Source organism: Rhipicephalus sanguineus, chromosome 1, assembly GCF_013339695.2.
Source record: "Rhipicephalus sanguineus isolate Rsan-2018 chromosome 1, BIME_Rsan_1.4, whole genome shotgun sequence".
NCBI classification, from domain to species: domain Eukaryota; kingdom Metazoa; phylum Arthropoda; class Arachnida; order Ixodida; family Ixodidae; genus Rhipicephalus; species Rhipicephalus sanguineus.
The window spans coordinates 250673007-250691090 of NC_051176.1; the positions used below are offsets into that span (position 1 = coordinate 250673007).

General features: G+C 47.3%; 1 protein-coding gene across 1 annotated transcript in view; it reads left to right on the top strand.

The window, feature by feature from the left end:
- Positions 1–8688, top strand: part of LOC119382323 (aurora kinase) — a 32934-nt gene extending 24246 nt beyond the window's left edge. Inside the window, exons 11-12 of the mRNA XM_049412702.1 lie at positions 2612–2723; positions 8612–8688. Of these exons, the coding sequence (XP_049268659.1) occupies positions 2612–2723; positions 8612–8688 (189 nt within the window). The remainder of the gene's footprint in view (positions 1–2611; positions 2724–8611) is intronic.
- The last annotated feature ends 9396 nt before the right edge of the window (positions 8689–18084 follow it).

The following is an 18084-nucleotide window of genomic DNA, read 5'->3' on the forward strand; positions in this document are numbered from 1 at the left end:
TCTGGGGTATCAACTCACTGGAGTCGCAACGGGCTCTGGTGCGACGGGCGCGAGACGGGGCCTCGTCATGCGGTGTCCCGGACTAGGGACGCCGACCATGTAGCGGGGTCATGCTTTGGCCCCCAAACTCTTTCTTTTTTTTCTTTTATAATAAATGTTTTTCATCATCATCATCATCAAAAACTTACCACCGCATTCGACAACGATACTTCTGGCGAGGGATGTACCGCTACGTGCAGAAGTTCGTTCGCTCCTGCCTCGATTGCCAACGCCGAAAACCTTCAACGCACGTGTCACCCGCCGGTCTACAACCATTACCTTGCCCGAACCGTCCGTTCGGGCGCGTGGGCATCGACTTGTACGGACCACTTCCTCTGACATCGGCTGGTAACCGCTGGGCCATCGTCGCTGTTGACCACCTTACGCGATACGCCGAAACCGCCGCTCTCCCAGCGGCTACAGCGCGCGATGTTGCCTCCTTCCTGCTACACCGATTCATGATGCGTCACGGTCCACTCCAGGAGCTTCTCAGCGATCGAGGCCGTGTCTTCTTGTCGGAAGTCGTCGAAGCCATTCTAAAAGAGTGCCGTGCTGTTCACCGCAAAACTACTGCTTACCACCCGCAGACGAATGGGCTCACCGAACGCTTTAACCGCACGCTCGGCGACATGCTCTCAATGTACGTCGCCGCCGATCACACAAATTGGGATGCCATTCTGCCCTTCGTCACCTACGCCTATAATACCGCCCCTCAAAGCACAACTGGTTTTTCACCCTTCTTCCTATTGTACGGAAGGCACCCGTCGCACACCATCGACACGATACTCCTATACAAGCCGGATTCAACTGAGTGTGCGCCGATATCTGACACAGCCAGGCTTGCGGAAGAGTGTCGCGAGCTTGCCAAGACGTTTACAACGCAGGAACAAGAGCGGCAGAAGAGCATTCGCGGTGGAACCACCACTTCTGAGTCCACGTTCCTCCCTGGAGCGCTCGTATGGCTCTCGGTCCCTACCACTGCAACTGGCCTCTCTACAAAACTACTGCCGAAATACGAAGGCCCCTACCGGGTCGTCGAGCGCACATCCCCGGTCAACTACGTGATCGAACCCATCGAACCATCTTCGGACATGCGCCGTCGAGGGCGCGACATCGTCAACGTGGAGCGTCTCAAGGCCTACTATGACCCACTCATAGTGACGAGCTGTTAGGTCGCCGGACGGCTCCCTTTTCGTACCCGGGGAAATTGTAGCGAAGCCTTTATTGAGTAATGGGTTGCGCTCTCTATAGCCTTCTAGTGGATCGTCGCCTTTGGCTCTTCGCGCTCGCGCTCTGAGTCCGTGTTTGGGCCTTGACTGTCGCCATTGCATATCGTCGCCGACTACCGTCCAATAAACGCCTCAACACTCTCTTTATATAAACATAGCTATTTCTGTAAACGAATAAACGTATTTTTATAACGAAACTATGCCAATAATGACTGTGGTTCGATCAGTGCGTTCGCCGATATTTTTTTCTGCGACTTTCTTTTTTTTTTCATGCATCCTTTGCATCCAATTTGTCGTATGTTACTCTCACTTTCTTTTAGGTGACTCCTGGTTGTCTATTTACACTTTCAATTAGCCTGTATTCGGTTGCCAGCATTCCTGACCCTTATTTCATTCTGTGTCCATGCTTTTGAGGTGCACATAATTAATCGCGATGATGAAGTTTTTTGACATCCCCCCTTTTTTTTAAACGAAAAGGCGACAAGAAGCCACATAGTTTGACTGTTTGGCGCTTTTTTTCTAGTTTCCTCCAATGGTTTGTGGGAAAACGACGAAGGCGAGAGTGTCGGCAGTCATTTATGGAGGCGGCAGTAGCGGCGACGATACGTTGTGGTGGCGCTGAAGGTATATGCAGAGGAAGTCGGTGGAGGTTGTGGTACGAGGATATCCGGGCCTATGCTCGTAAGAGCGTGGGCCAACTGATCCATATGGCGGACATCTGTCATGCGTGTGCGTCTCTGCTCTCCGCGTTCTGAAGATTATAAGTCAGCTTTACCGTTTAGGTTGCCGAGTTTATTTACCATTCGCCGTTTTACGTGACCGCCTGCGCCAACCGCAACAACCTTGTTTTCACGAATAGCAAGCTTCGGACTCCGCCACCTCGCCTCATCTGTCAACTTGCTCGCCGCCTTGTGGCTTCGTTGTTAAACGCTGAAAAATGTTGTCTGACGGTACTTAAAATATCTGGCCACACTGCGCGCGGGATAGAGTGGCAAGCGTGACAGCTGCTTTACGTAGCACGTGAGGGACAGCAGCCGAAGAAACGACCATTTCACTCATTTTTCATTTCGGCATTTCCGGAGAGCAGTGACAAGCGAAGTTGACCGACTGAAATTTCGTGAAAGTTCGTCGGTGCTTTAGAAATGCTGTGACGAGCACTACGCGGCACATAAGGACTCCGCCTCCCGCACGTGCCCTTATATGCACGAATGAGTCTGAAGTACTTTCGGTTTAACAGTGAACTGCCCGCGTGGAATCGCCAATAAACCAAAACATTCGGCCTCGCATTCGTGAGGGTCGTATTGCATTCAAGAGCGTGAAAGTGACCATTTTTTTTCTTTCAGGATCCCTCAATGCGGCTGGGGTGTCGAGTGAGCGGCGGACCCAGCAACAGTGGCTTCCAGGAGATGATGCAGCATAGATTCTTCGCCACCATCGATTGGCGGGCGCTCATAGGTGAGCCGCGGCCAGAGTGTCGGAACGGAACGAAAACCGAAAACGAAAAACGAAAAAAGAAAACGATATTTTTGACCGGAACGAAAACGTAACCGAAACTTTATTTATTATTTCGTTCCGGAGTGAAACCGAAATTTTTTCGATCGTTTTTCGGTTCACAAGAAAATTTCGCAATCCGGAACAACTGAGCTCATGCAATGTAAGCATATCTCGGGGTATAGTGTTAGCGCCTACCTCAGACAGGAATTCCAGAGCAAAGATATGTTGAAATTATGCGAAAAACGAAAACAGTGGCAACGAGAGATGTTTATATTAACGCAAGTGGACTTTTGTGCGCCTGTCAGTCAGGCCAAAGTGGAGAGGGCATTCTCGGCGCTGAATTTTGTTACAGCGAAAGCTGTTATGAGATCACAACAGCCGATTTTGGCGCCATAGTTGTCCGCCGCTGCTGGTGCATGTGATCGCTATCGCGTGATATAAGAAAAAATTAAATGAGAAACAAATTTCTAGGATCCGCGCCCTCTGCGTGGCAGTCGGTCTTCCACTACAGTGTCACGCTGGTGCTTATAACTCCATCGCAAAAATACCCTATACAGGCGTCATGTCGGGCAAGGAATCGTGTTAACATTTGTAAGATAGCGTGGCAGAAAAGTAAAATAACAACCAGTCATCACACAATGCTAATAGTGCAAAGAGTGTGTGGTTTAATGCTTCCAACCAGTGTTGCGGAGTTGCCACTCCTGAATTTGAATGACTCCGGAATAATTCCACATTTTCGCGACCCTGGAATGGAATGGGGACAACGCTCGGTTGAATGGAACGGGAATGGAATTAAGCGCCTTTTGCACCGAATGGAATGGGAATGGAATTACGTCTTTTACCGAAAACAGAGGACGTTTGCGTCTACGTGCTGTTTTTCAAACTTCAAACGTTAGTGAGTCAGAGCCTCGTAAATTAATACTGAAGCAGTATTTTTCAAATAGCTTGGCTGATTACAAGCACGGTACATTTATAAGCAACGGGCCTACTACAAACAGAGGCATAAGTTAGTGTAAAAACAAATGCATTATCCCAGCAGATACCGAAGGGAGAAAAAAATTACCCCTGCGCGTTGGTTCCCATTGATACCCCCACCCGAAAGTGGCGAATACTTTATGCACAGCCTGATCTTTATCTCACGAGCAGTTTAGTACCTGACACACGTAAATAACCTTTGCGACAACGAAGACATTGCATACCTGCGCACAGGCGAACACAGAAAGTTCTCCTCACCCCATCCATGCTTGCGAGGCGCGCTTGACAAGCGTGAATGCTGACGGGCAGTGCGGCCCAGTGTTCCGTATTCGATGCAAAGGTGCTTTTGTCAGCATAAAAATACGCTATGTCGTCATTTTAGCATTAACAGATTTAAGCTTAAACAATATTGAAACACCACCATTCGTTCAAACATGTTGACCACGCAAATACTATAGGTAGTGGGAGAACTGCCACTATGGGAATTAGTAGGGTGGTTGTACTGCACGAGATATGTCACCATGCTACTATCCCTCGACCTTGGTAACGTGTTTTGCGTACTTTTGCAGTTCTTAATGCATCTGATGACATCAGCTTTACGGGGCGTTCATTCTTAACTCGATAAAGCTATCAAGATGTCTTTCCTACGTTGAGGAATTACAGGAATGGAATCGAACTGCCAGGCCATTCCCGGAGCGGGAATGGGCTAAGTTTTTTTCATTCCGAGGAATTGAAAGGAATGGAATTGCGGCAAGTTCTAATTCCCTGGAATGGAATTGGAATGGAATGGGGGCGCCCATTCCGCAACACTCCTTCCCACCCACTGCAAAGTGCTCAGCCATAATTCTTCATTATCAGCCACAGCACAAATTGCAGATAATGCCTTACAGATGTGTAGCGGGTACCACGATTCTCCGAAGAATGACGAAAAATGGCATAGTGGGAACTTCGCTACTTCAGAAAAATAGCGACGATTTATGACGTGGTGGGTACCTTGCATGTGTACTTGATTAGTTGCCCCAAGAGATAACAACGGGCTCTACAAAGTCCGCTCTTCTAGCTTTTGCTGTGACTGTGCTGCGTGTTTCACGCAGGCCTGGCAATCTTTTTTTATCAGAACAGCGGTCTCGCACATAAGAGAGTACACTCAATGACGTGCTGCTTCTGAGATCGTGCTCACTCCCTTGACACATAGCATTAAGCCAACTAAAAAAATTCGTATTTGCTTGTGAGAAAATAAATAAGATGTCTTTGAAATGAATACTGGTTTGGGCTGGTTGGTAGGAATACGTGGTACTGTTACTTCCGCTCCTCTGAAGAACGTGTTTTACCCTTGTCCCACTTTCTTAAGAGGAGGGCAAGTAACTACATCACAAATCCAATGTTTTTTTATGATTGCCTTACCTTTCTCACACTTTATTTTCATACAAAAGAAAAAAAAACCGTTACGAACCGTTACGGAACGTTTTTTTTTTTTTCGTTCCGGAACAGAAACTGAACGGAACTTTTTGCGGTGGAACGAAACTAAAACCGAAACGAAAAACATTTCGTTCCGACACCCTGGCCACGGCATTTATTTATTTATTTATTTATTTATTTATTTATTTATTTATTTATTTATTTACGTAGTTATATTGTACCTTGGCCGAATCTCAAACAACAATTCCAACGACGTACATGTATATTTTTCGGAGCCGCGGTGTTTTCTTTTTAAAAGTGGTGCTGTTCTAGCATTGGGCCTGACGACAGATGAGTGTCCGCGTCGCATGTCACGCTCCGGTTTCCAGACACATGGCTCAACTGCTTCGGTCGCGGAGGAAGCGGTAGTTGCACAGTTAAACGGGTAAGGGTGGCTCGAGCGTGAATAGGGCCTAAAGTCAGAGTAGCAGGGGTGGGTGTGGCAGGGACTGCCACACGTCCTTTCCCGTGCATCTTTATTCTACAAATAACGTAATCGCAGACACCCACACAAAATCACAAAACATCACAGATAATTGCAGAACACTGCAAGGGAAACACAGGAGAACCGCAGCTACGCTGTTTCTGCAGATTTCACACTGGGTGGAATTGGGGTAAGTTCTCATTCCTCTCTCGACCCCCGCCCACCAATCACGCATTTAAGTCTCGCCCCCTTCAGCTTCGGAGTTCAACTTTCGCGCGCACAGGCAGTCGCGATTCGCCACTCTAAAGCGCTGATAGCAATAACTTAATTTTTTTTTTATTAGATCTAAAAGATATGACGTCTACGAACTTGCTTCTAATTCCCGAGCACAACAAGGCGCGTTTGCTTAGTAGTACAAAAGTTGTAGGGATTTTAATCAATCACCGCTCCAATTAACCATCTACTTTCGACACTAGCATGACTATTGACATCGGTAGTTTGCGACACTGTTCGTGTGTGTGTGGTCATTTCTTGCCCGTGGGACGATGTTCATTGTCTTTCATAAAAAAAAAAATGTCTCAGGGCCACGCTTCGCACTTCATGCGCGACGGAATACTGGGCTCTATCAGTATCACGTTTTTGCCGTCAACTACAATAAACATAATAGAGGTTACGGAGAAAATCCCGAAATATGAAGTTATAAGTCCCATTGTATAACCTTGCTGCTGATTTGAGCTGCAGTACCAGCCATAAAGGTTCGTCTGTCGCCAGGTGACCGAAGAGATTTCGTTCTCCTTCTATTTTGAAAGCCCACGTGTTGGAAACAAACTTTCTGCGACATAGCGAGAAGCATCTCTGCTTTTCTCGTTGTTCCAAGAGCTGTGCCTACAACTGCACGTATCTTGAATGAAATGGTCTAGAGAACGCGTATGCCAGTTCATATTCTATGTGTGAAAAAAAGAACGAAATAAAAAAAAGGTCGCTTTTGCTTTGAAGTTGTTGCGAGTCGCAAAGCACTCGCAGATTATGATATGCGGCGATCCAAGTGTTCCGTAGCGTTAACGTGCGTCAAAATTTTTCCTTGTAGGCGGTAGTTATCGCCCAAATAGTCCGCCTTTTCGCTACTTATTTCACGGCGACTCCGAAGTGTACTTCTTTGGGATCAACCACACGCGTCGAGTAAACGCCGCTCAACTTGTTCCAGCATACTGCCCGAAATATATAGCACTCCCGACATGGGCACCGTTCTCCTTAGGGATGTCATTGCGACGATTGTTTCTTTTTTTTCGTTGTCTGGCGATGCCTAGCGTAACAGCTGCGATGAGGTTGTAACTGAATATTACTGAGTGCAAAACGAAGCTCTTGTGTTATCATCATCGCGGAAAACTCGCATGTGTACTTTTATATATAGGAGAGAAAAAAAATGTGGCAAGAATAATTACGTAGTGAAATTTAAGCCAATAAAAGTCAGCCCAATGCGCGATTATGTCGCGGTAACCTTTTAGGGGCGAAGCTCCTTATAGCATCACCTGGTCGGTCGTCGCTCCGTCCAGCGTTCCCCCGCCGTCGCGTCTCCCGTATCATAGATGGCGCTGTCCCATAGAGATGCATGCAAACTGCAGTTGGGTGACGATATACTAGATGGCGCTGTCCCATAGAGATGTGTGCAACAAGTGTGCAAAAAAAAGAAAAAAAAGGAAAAAAAAGCAGCGGCACCCTGCACGCTAGATGGCGTGCAGTAATCAAAGCGGCGTATCGCTTTGATTACTGCTGGGCGAAACCACTGAACATTTCACGGTGTAGCCATGATTGCTTCAGGAGCTTCGTCCAAGCTCTTCATCATTCACCCGTGGATATGCTGTAATTTTTGTGTTTTCCACGGCGGCGCTCAGCGCACGCTCTTCTGCAATGACACTGGTTGAGACATCAATGTGCAGCTGCTGCATTCGCACTTTACAGTTATAAATGAATACGTTACAATAAACAATACGGAAGCAAACTATAAGCATATGCGCGATGAGCAGTTAACCCGAAGCAGATGAAACCAGTGTGCGTCGATTAAAGCCTCCAGCACGGTTTTAGAATAAGCTAACCTATTCTAACACCGTGGCCTACTGGGAACCAAACATATTGGGCAGAGTCTGTTGAGTGCAGGGCGACCTGTTGGGCCGGCTGCTTGAAAGCGAAATAGCTAACGCTGTGACTTTACAGAGAGTTGCCTTGCGAAGACTCTTAGTGACGCAATGATGCCTTAATGAAAAGCAGCAGATAATGAAGCCAATAGAGGACGTTAATTGTACTGTTCTAAGTGTATTGTAACAATTGTGATATCGACGTGACGAAAGTAAAGTGGACGAAAAGACAACTTGCTGTCGGAAAGGACCGAACTTGCAGCCTTCGGATACCGCGCCCGATGCTCTACCAATTGAGCTACGGCGGCGGTCGTCCTCTCGTCCACTTTATCGGGTATTTACGTACATGCGAACCTGGGAGTCAGCGCCGCTCGAAGCCACGGCGGCGAGTGTGGAACACTCTTTCTTTTTGCCAGATGCTGTCATATAGCACGTGAACCTTTAACGAGCCGACAGCTGACCAATAAGCGCTCGCATATTACCTGAACGCATCAAGTCTGCCGGAACGGGACCCTCGCTATGAATTAATGCGATGATGCCTTGTAGTTTACTGCATTCCTCCAGCGTACACGCCAACAAGAAAAACGAGACGCGGCAATGCATCTTTCGTACCAACCCAGCGGACCAGAGCGTGCAAACGTGATTAATTTACCGGCTAAAATTTGTGACGGGAGAAAGTGTCGTGGGAAGCGCCGATGTAACTAACGAAAGCATCCACAAATCTCGCGATTCACGCGTCGATTATAGTCTCGAAGCCGCACTGGCAAGTTTCGTCCAGCTTCACTTAAAAACGACATTTTTTTTCCGCGCGTTTGAATTCGTTGTGACACAACTGAACTATATAACGATACTTGGTCCAGGAGATGTACGCCTAAATCCACGCACGGGCTCCCGGAACCCAAGAGAAGATGCTGCAGCTAGCGGAAGTAAGCCGTAATCACATAGTGAGTCGAACCTCACATATACGCTACACACGAAGGATGGACGCATTAAATTCATCATTTCTCCTTTTCAAGTGACTGCTGTTTTGGGGGAGTGTTTTTTTTTTTTTTCGTATGATAACTTACTGCGCCTATTCATCAAGACAGGCGTGAACTTAGAATATTCGCGTTTGTGCGTGCGTTTTCTCTTCACCTATAGGGCCGTTCTGCGTGCTAAGTATATATCGTGGACATGAGGTGGCGACTGTTCTCTTGTATGCGGGTGAAAGCGCTAAACAAAATCACTTGCTTCTATAGAAGAGTACAGTGCCTGTATGCAACGCATCGTCAATAAGATCATATATAGAAAGGATAACACTAAACACCTAGGGTCGCGGTAAACGGCCACGTGAACTATTAGCGAGTACCAGAACGAGGTGATGAGCGAGAGAGCACCCTACGCTTATTCAAAAATGAGCGAATCAAAACAGCAAATACATTAGTCGAACTCAACGGATCACCCACTCCCCTGCACCACAATAAATAATAAAAAAAGACAGTCAAGAAACTTTATCGACTCTGAATTTTCTTATTACTGCGAACAGCGGTGATCTCCGTAAGAACCCTCCGAAAAACGCCCACAAAGTCGCTGTCTCCTGGGAACTGCTGATAATTCCGCCAGAATCGCAGAATGAAGAAAGGGAAAATAGACAACCACCCGTTTGTAGCACGAAGCCACAAGGAAATCCATACGGATTTCTCAGAAATACAGCCTCTTAGTACAGCCTCTTAGAAATCCGTATGGATTTCCTTGTGGCTTCGTGCTACAAACGGGTGGTTGTCTATTTTCCCTTTCTTAACCCTTCCGCCACCTTGCGGGATTCCGCAGAACTGATTTGCAACACAGAATCGCAGAATGTTGCAGTCCACGCGTTCTAGCCTTACCACGTGTTCCATCCGCATCGCCACTATCTAAAAACAGGAAACACCAGACGCGAGCAGCTATAGCGAACCCTGCGCGAAGCAACCCTTATTCAAAGCTTATCTTTACACCTAGTGCTTTTTGCCTCGGTATCTGTGTACTTGATTCGCAAATTCTGCCGTGAGAACCTGCAGCATAATGCGAACACCGACAGAAACGAAGTAAGAACAAACGCGCACGCAGGCGCCACATCTCGGTGAACGTTGAGTACAGATGCGCGGTGTACCAACGCCCCCTCTATAAAGTTCTATATAAAAGTTTTATAGAAGAGGCGCTGGGTGTACATACGGTGCGCTCGAGGAGCCTGATGGAAAACTGTCGACGTCAGCAGCGCCTTAAGCAAGGACTTCACTGACTCCGTGGCGTATAGTATACGTTTACTTGGAAAACTAGGGATCGCTGGTTCTATCCAGGTCACATATTCTTATACATGGCACCGCGCCTGAACCAAAACATCAAAGCAGGGGCACGATTGGCCCTCTTACATCACTCCTAACTGCTGTTCGCAGTAAAAAAAAAACGCAAAAAGTATTCACTCAATTCCTCTGCGGGGGCACGTGCTGAAGCAGTGTTCAGCGAAATCTGCTTAAACATTTGTTGCCAAAATGCATTCACACATATAACTATGATTTTAAAAGGAAGCTACGCCTTCGACATCAAAGGGAAGCGCAAATTAAGTTTTGAATTATCAGGCATTCCCGATGTACCAAATATCCCGCGTTGTTGCAATTTCATACTTCCCCTCGCTACCTCAAGTTGCAGGACCTTTTTGATGTCATTGTGAGAGGTTGACAGATTAGTTTAAAATGAATAATGCTACGCTGTTTTCCATTTTCGGTCAAATGAAGTACTTTGTTCTCGAAAAGGCTTTCATCAAATGCGTGCGATGCCAGTATTCCCATTAGTCTGGATTGTAGTACGGGTTCCTGCATGGTTCCCGTATTTCCTATATGTTAGCTACCGTTAAGCATCTGCATTTTCTGGGCAAAAAAGCTGCCCCTATCCGTACAAAGGTACACGACTTCATGTGCTCTCGCGTGTCCGTTTTGGTACAACTCGCCACTGGGGTGGAGAGAACAAAATGGCGCGTTTGCTAGAGCTAAGCCTCGCAGCTGACAGCACGTGCGGCAGGGTTGCAGCGGGTGTGACGGACCAACGTGTCCGTCGGCCCGATGGCGCGCTTCACTGTGCCGGGGACGACAGCTCATGTACGACGCATTTCGTTCGTGCCAGCGCCTGCCGGTCGAGCCACGCGCCAGCGAAACTATCTCGACATAAGGTACGGCTCTGCTAGCTTGCTGCCTTTTGCTTCCGCTCTTGCGCGGTTCTTTGCCGTGCGCGAATGTCGCAATACAATAGATTCGCAGGCGTATGGTATTAGCAACACCGTATATATGTTCGTCTATACTGGGTCACAACCTAAGAAAAAAAAATGTCAGCTTCGCAGCCCACAGCCATCGCTTTCCCTCCCACAGAGAATTAGCGTGAGTCCTGCGTCCAATAGCGTTTACTTACTTTCGTGACGTCAAGTGTTGCAGATAGTTGTTTTTCCCATGCAGGTACACATTTGTGTTGCTAGCTTTTGGTCAGAAACTTTAAATTCCCGGTAAATTTTGTCAGGGATTGCTGACAACGCTGATCAGCCAAGCGTAATGTTTTGGGTAGTAACGACGAACCTTTAACTCTTAATAGGCGTAGTATTTATATTGGCCGAGAAAAAATACTTACGGTTCGAGCGGAAATCAGCTAGCACCACTGTCTTTCACGGGAGGTGGTTAGCAAAATCGTGGCTCTCGCGAAGAATTGTGGGCTACGGCGCCCGTCTGCATCGACTTCCGGTTCGAGACGTCGTGCCGCCGAACAAGCACTGTTGCTAGTGCTGTCGCTTTCTGTGTGTTCCATCTAGCAGTCGCGGTCCCCTTTTTTTCACAAATTACTGCACAATACTTTCGAGGGCTGTGCAGCTTAGTTGAATAACAAGTGCAATCACTAAGGGATCGTTATAAAGGTGCGAACGGTCATTTATTCATTCAAGTGGCATGCACCTCCGGACACATGCATGTTGTTTCGCAGCAAAGGGTGTTTTAGCACATGTTTTCTGACCTGTAAAGATTTGTTGCACATCACAGTGTCATAAAACATCCGCTCAATCTGTTTTCATTTTTCTCAACTCGTAAAATTATCTATTTACTTTTGTGTTGCGAAGATACCATCGCAGGTTCGATATGATGAATGGCAATCGTGAAATGCTTCTTACTCTAAAAGTGACCGGTTAACTCTTGCAGTTTTCTGGCTTTTCTTTTGGGCCTCTGAATCTTCCTTTACGTGAAATGTCGTTCCCTCGCGCATTCGAGCATTGCGTTTGAATTGCAAGCGAAATTCTGCGCACTCAACATACAATTGTCTTTCAAGTTTCACTAAAAGGTATTGGCACTTCCCGTTTGCAAGTCTCCGAATTACTAGAGACGCCGTACCATGCAACTCGTTGCTTGAAAAGCAACTACGGTAGTTTTACGTCGAACAATTTCAGTAACTGAGCGGCCGTTTTGTAGCATTGGCCTTTTACGCGCTGAGCAGTTTTTCTACATTTGTCAAAAAGCAGTCAATGCAGTATATGCAATGCAAGTATACTATATCAGCGTACTTGATCGGGCAGAGTACGTGTACCTTTGTCTGAAGTATTTGATTTGGGAACCTACGTATGTTGACACACGTGTGCTCATATGTGTGAACGATTTGGAGGTAGGCACCGCGTTTGTGCTCAAATACTAAATCAAGCTATTTCTTCAAAATATTACTGCGTGTTTTAAAGCATAACCGTATATCTACACTCGCATGCTGCGCTCGAGACCCGCCTCTCACCGTTCCCCGTGTTTGCCCATTACTTATCGCTCTGTTCTATAAACTGCGAAATATCTTGTATCCATTCGCAAAAGTATTCAGGAACACAATCACTCGACAACCGGTAACAAACGCATCGCAACATTCCACGTTTACTCTCCGATTACACTGAACAGCAGGCACCTTGAAGCAGCGAAGAGCTAGGCCTCGAACCGGAAGTACCGTAGCAGACGACGCGCCGTTTTGCTATCCACCTGGTGAAGGGCAGGCCCGCCGCGGTTCTGTCAGCGGACGACATTTTATTATTACGTTGTAACCACAGTCCTGTATTTCACATTCGCGTACAGTCTTCTCTTTCCCTCTGGCATGCGTTTTGTACTTCTATCACGTGTTTCCTCTTGTACGTGTTTGGTTGGCCCCGCTGGGTCTGTGGATGCTAAAGTATGACTAGAGTGTACTAGGACAGGGAGGGCTCGGAACGAGCTTCGAAAAGTGAAGCCCAAACATGGATCAATCCGCTTGCAGCGCTGCGATCGGTAGTCTGCAATGTGTCGTCGTTTAAGAGTTGCGCGCGGCTCCGCCGAAGTGGTGCAGGGGTACAATGCCCGCTTCCCACTCAAAAGGCCCGGGTTCGAATCGCAGCTGTAGATGGTGGTTTTTTATTCTTAGTGTCACCTTTTATAGCTGTATTGGTATTCCTTTGTTTCTTAAATCTAGCTTCAGTTGCTACGTGTTGGTTTAAAAAGTAACGCGAAATGTGAAGTAAAATAGAAGAAATTTGACAGTGAGTGCAGTTATTTGCAGCGCCACCGCGCGGGATTGAACAAAAACGTAAAGTATGGCCTCCGAGATTTTCGCGAATACGAGACTCGAAACGAGATTTCACATTTTACGTTACTTTTTGTAGCAATACGTAGCAACAGAAGCTAGTTTTAAGAAACAAAGGAAAACCAACACAGCTATAAAAGGTGACACTAAGAATAAAAAGCCACCATCTACAGCTGCGATTCGAACCCGGGCCTTTTAAGTTGGAAGCGGGCATTCTACCTCTGCACCACTTTGGCGGATCGCGCGCAACCGCTCGCAGCGCCGCAGGTGGATCGACCCAGTTTGGGCTTCACTTACTGTACAATGGTGCTGCGGCCGTTTCGAGCACTCTCCTGTTCTAGTACACTCTAGTATGACGCATAATTATCGCAGAAACGTATGAAAACGGGGATGGTGTGTGTGTGCATGTCCCATCGTGCCCCCGTTTTCGTAAGTTTCAGCACTAAACACTGACAAAGGTAATTATCGCTCCGCACCTCTCACGCTGTGTCAACAGCGCACACAACAGGCTGAAACTACGCCTTCTAAACCAATATTTGGAAAGCGATTTTCCACGCATAGACGGAATAATTTTTTGTGCCGACTTGCCACATAATGCTATGCATGAAAAAAAACAAACAAGAAAATGCCCATTCGAAGTGGACGTAAAGCAGCCTTCCCATAACGCAATACCTGGCTTACCCGTCTGTGTAATGGAGGACATCGTGCATAAATAAACATAAATATAAATAAATGTGTGTGCGTGTGTGTGCGTGCGCGTGCATGTGTGTTTGTGTGTGTCGGTAAGGAGTATGCAACGTAAAGGAATTATGGGGGCAATGAATACCAGCAGTGAGTGGCTTGGCTGTATATGAGTCACGGCCAAGATCAACAATATATGAAAAATGTACAAGATCGCTAACTCATTTTGAATTGCCGCTCTCCCCTTTACCCTCTTTTTTATGCATAAAGCCTTTGTCTTACTAATCACATATCAGTAGTTTGCGTCAGCACTGTGGACGCTGTATGGATAGCCATGGTCATCGAGGAAAGCGAAACCATTGCTGGAGTAAATTCATGTTTCTCGTTTGTCGGTCGCCTGCTTGTAGTGTCCTATATAGAGACGATCATCAAACAGTATGCACTGTTGGAAAGGAGAAGGCTGTACACGAAACAGCGTGTCACGTGAGATTGGGGTCAAGATATTTGCATGTTTGGCCCCGTAGTGACGACTCACGCACAGATGGCTGTATTTGCGTGCTTTATCCCCATTTGTACATGGCTGCATTGCTATTCGATCTCATCAAAATCATTTTGCGAGATTTATAGTAACAAAGGAATTATATTATTGGCCTTTATCCTCCACGTTTCGAAAACGCGACGAGATGTGCGAGGAGGCGATTGCGCAGACGCACTGCTTTGGCTTGCACTTGTTCGGCGCATAACGGGCGCCTCATGTGCTTGCCGCCAAGGCCGCCGTGCTGGTGCGCGCTGGACGAGCCCTGGCCACCTCAACGCCCGGCGAAGAAGCCCCAACGGCGGAAGCCGGCGTCTCGCTCGCACCAGCTGGGCGACCTGAGCGTGGTCAAGGGACGCCCTAACGGACCGGGCACTGGCTCGCAGAGGGATCATCCGACGCCGCATCGTCTCGTCGGCCACAATGACGTCGACCCCGGTGCCCAAGGAGAGGGAGGAGTGAAGTCACAATTGGAAACCAAGACGTGCGCAGCGGCTGTGAGACGGCGGGAGGCCACCGCCAGGGCTCGCAACAAGACGCGACTGCCGGTGCCGTTTGACTGGTGTCGCCCGCGGCCGCTGCCCCGTCGGGCGTCGCCGACGACGCCATTTCTGCCCGAGACGAGCGAGTTAAAAGATCTGTTTATAATAAATGATATTACACTGTAGCTCGAACGAGCGCTGATGCTGGGGTGACCGTGCCGGGGCACGCTACTCTTCCGCCAGCATGTGACGTTACGCTTCACCCCGTCCAATGTTGTAACGAATGATTTCGACTGATTGGAGCCCAGTTACCGAGTCGCTAGAATAGCATTTGTGACAAGGCATGCGACGGACGACAGTAGCTGTCTCGATTAAACACGAGTCCAACTGGAGCAACACACGTAACTGCACGTTCCACATTTCGACCGTCGCGAAACGCCACAGTTTTCTGAAGCCACTCGCAAAGCAACATACGCGAGGTGATCACGCGAAACAGATATACCGTTATACTTTTTTTCCACTACACTGCCGCAGGTATCGCATCAGACATCACAGCCGATGTGTGAATGACTTGCTGAACAGATTTGTTAATGCGTATTTGATACATGCAGTGCCACTGCTCTTGTGAGTGCGTTAGCGTGGAATGCCTCATGCAGTAGAATTAAGGGCTGTACAATTAAAGGCATGAAATGAATGACTCGAGGTTGGCTTATACAACTCCTAACTATGAATTTGCTTTCATATTACCTGTGCCAACACAACTGCGTCAAGGCATTTCCTTTTCGACCTGCCGTGGGTGCTTATAGCGGCTCTGTGGGACTGATAAGCTCGAGGACGCGGTTTTGATTCTCGGTCACTGTGGCCTCATTTCGATGGGAACAAAAATAGAAGTCTTTAAGAAAAGAAAGCACCCGTGCACTTAGATTTAGGTGCGCGTTTAGGAAGGTGATCAAAATTAATCCTAGTCCCCCACTACGCTGTGCCTCATAATTATATCGTTGTTTTGGCACGTAGAATTCCATAAATTATCCTGTTTTGTAAAGTTTCGAATTCATTGCTAACGTACACTGCAGTCATTTCGGTTTCGGACCTCCATGGGTTATACAAAAGTCCGATTACAAGCTGCTTTTATATAGCTCCGACTCGAACAGCAGATTCAAAACTTTAGACAACGCTATGCACAACTCTGATACAGGCTGGCGTCAGTTTCACGTATGTAGCACTCGCATTAGAGCTGCCCATACACTTTGTGGGTGTCCCTCGTAGCGTGCGTTTGTATGTGTGCGTGTATATATACACATGCAAAACTAAATTATTCCGCCCCCCCCCCCCCCCGTCCTCCTGGCTACACCACTGCTCGGGGCATTAGTGACATGAGAATATGATAGCACAGTGCGAAACTGCGCGTACAGTTCAGTCGTGAAAATTACTAAGTGGTCACAACGTCCGTGGAAATACTGTTGTGAACAAAGCAGGATCATTTGTGTCTGTTAGGGACGCGACGTTCGAAAAATGAATCCGAACCCGCAACACGTTTTTTAAAAAAGAACAAAAAAAAACCTGCATGTGCGTTAACTTTGTAGTGATCACGAATGAAGTGAATAAAGCGAATAGAGTTTTGTCTGTTCTGATTCATTTGCATACGATATTGTAGTAATTAATAAAATAGTCATATAGACTTATTTATCAATGTGCAAATGAATCGATGTTCCCAGAGGCCGCAAATAACGAGCTCCGCACGCGCTGCACTCGATGTCGCGCACTTGTTTTGCAATGTCAAGCGCAACAAGCTCGTCGTTAAGAGTGCTGCAGTCTTAAAATGTATGTTTGGGCCCTGGATCAACTGCACAATGCGTGAAATAATGTACGTGCTTCCTACGTTTCGTCTACACGGGACGACGTAGAGAAAAACGACACGTGTCACGCTCGCATTTTACCCCAACAACTTTTCATTTATTTCGTACCATGGATCAAGTCCAAGCAGGAGGTGCAACAGATACAGGCTTCCCTTCAAACACAGGTAAAAGAAAAGAGCAAAACTATTTTTAATATTTCAACAAAACGCAGATTAAATATAACGAGCGAGTACACATAAGTGTATTGGGAGCAAACAGAGAACACGAGTTGTGACGTTTATGCACCCTGAGATATTTCGGCGGTGCCTTCGAGCATGAGCTCGTACATGGGAACCAAAAATAAACATACTGAGATCTGAAGACTTCGCACCCCATTACGCGCAAAAGCAGGCTCAATATGCTGTGCGTGTGTCTGTTGAGTTGTGTTCTCAAATTCTCCACCAGGCCCCCTCGGAAGTTGCGGTTGCACCTGACGTCTACAGCAAGGGGCCGTCGGGGCAATGCTGCACTCACAGAATAGATCGAGTAAAAAGGGCGTCTTTTTGTCCCACAACAATAATCGTCATTTATTTTGCCTTCCTTTCCTTGCATTATCGCTGCTCGCCCGGCACTTTCTGGTCACGAATGGCATGTGCGCTATCAGCGTGACATAGCATTCTTGGTAGGAAAGTGGCCAGCGCCGAGTTTTCACGAAGGAAACGCAAGCAAGCCAGATGACGATTATTGTTGTGGGACAGAAAGACGCCCTTTTTACTTGAGCTTTTCTGTGAGTGTGTAGTGTAAGCCGAGATAAAAGCGAATTAATTGTTGTGCAAAGGGGCCAGATGGCCTCTCTGCAGCAGAGGCCGTCGCCCATACCAGCCTCCGCCAGCGACGTTTCTGATATCCTCTTTACCAGCTTCTTTGGTCTCCATAATCTATTTCGTTGCTGCGTGGCCTATTTCTTGAGTGTTCCTGAGGTAGGTGAGCGCAATTTCTGTTTCACGCCAGTACACGCGCTGCTGTTGGCCATTTGCGCGCTGCAATATAGGCAATGTACTACGTAAACGCGGGAACGCCACAAGTGCAACATCGCGCGGGCGAAGGGCCCGCGAGCATTTTGAATTCGCGGCGCGGCGTACCTTGGCGTGATACGTTGCAGAAACGATCGTCACTGCGTGGTCTACGAATCACGCTTGTCTGTCTGCAGTGCACATACCTGCTGGCTA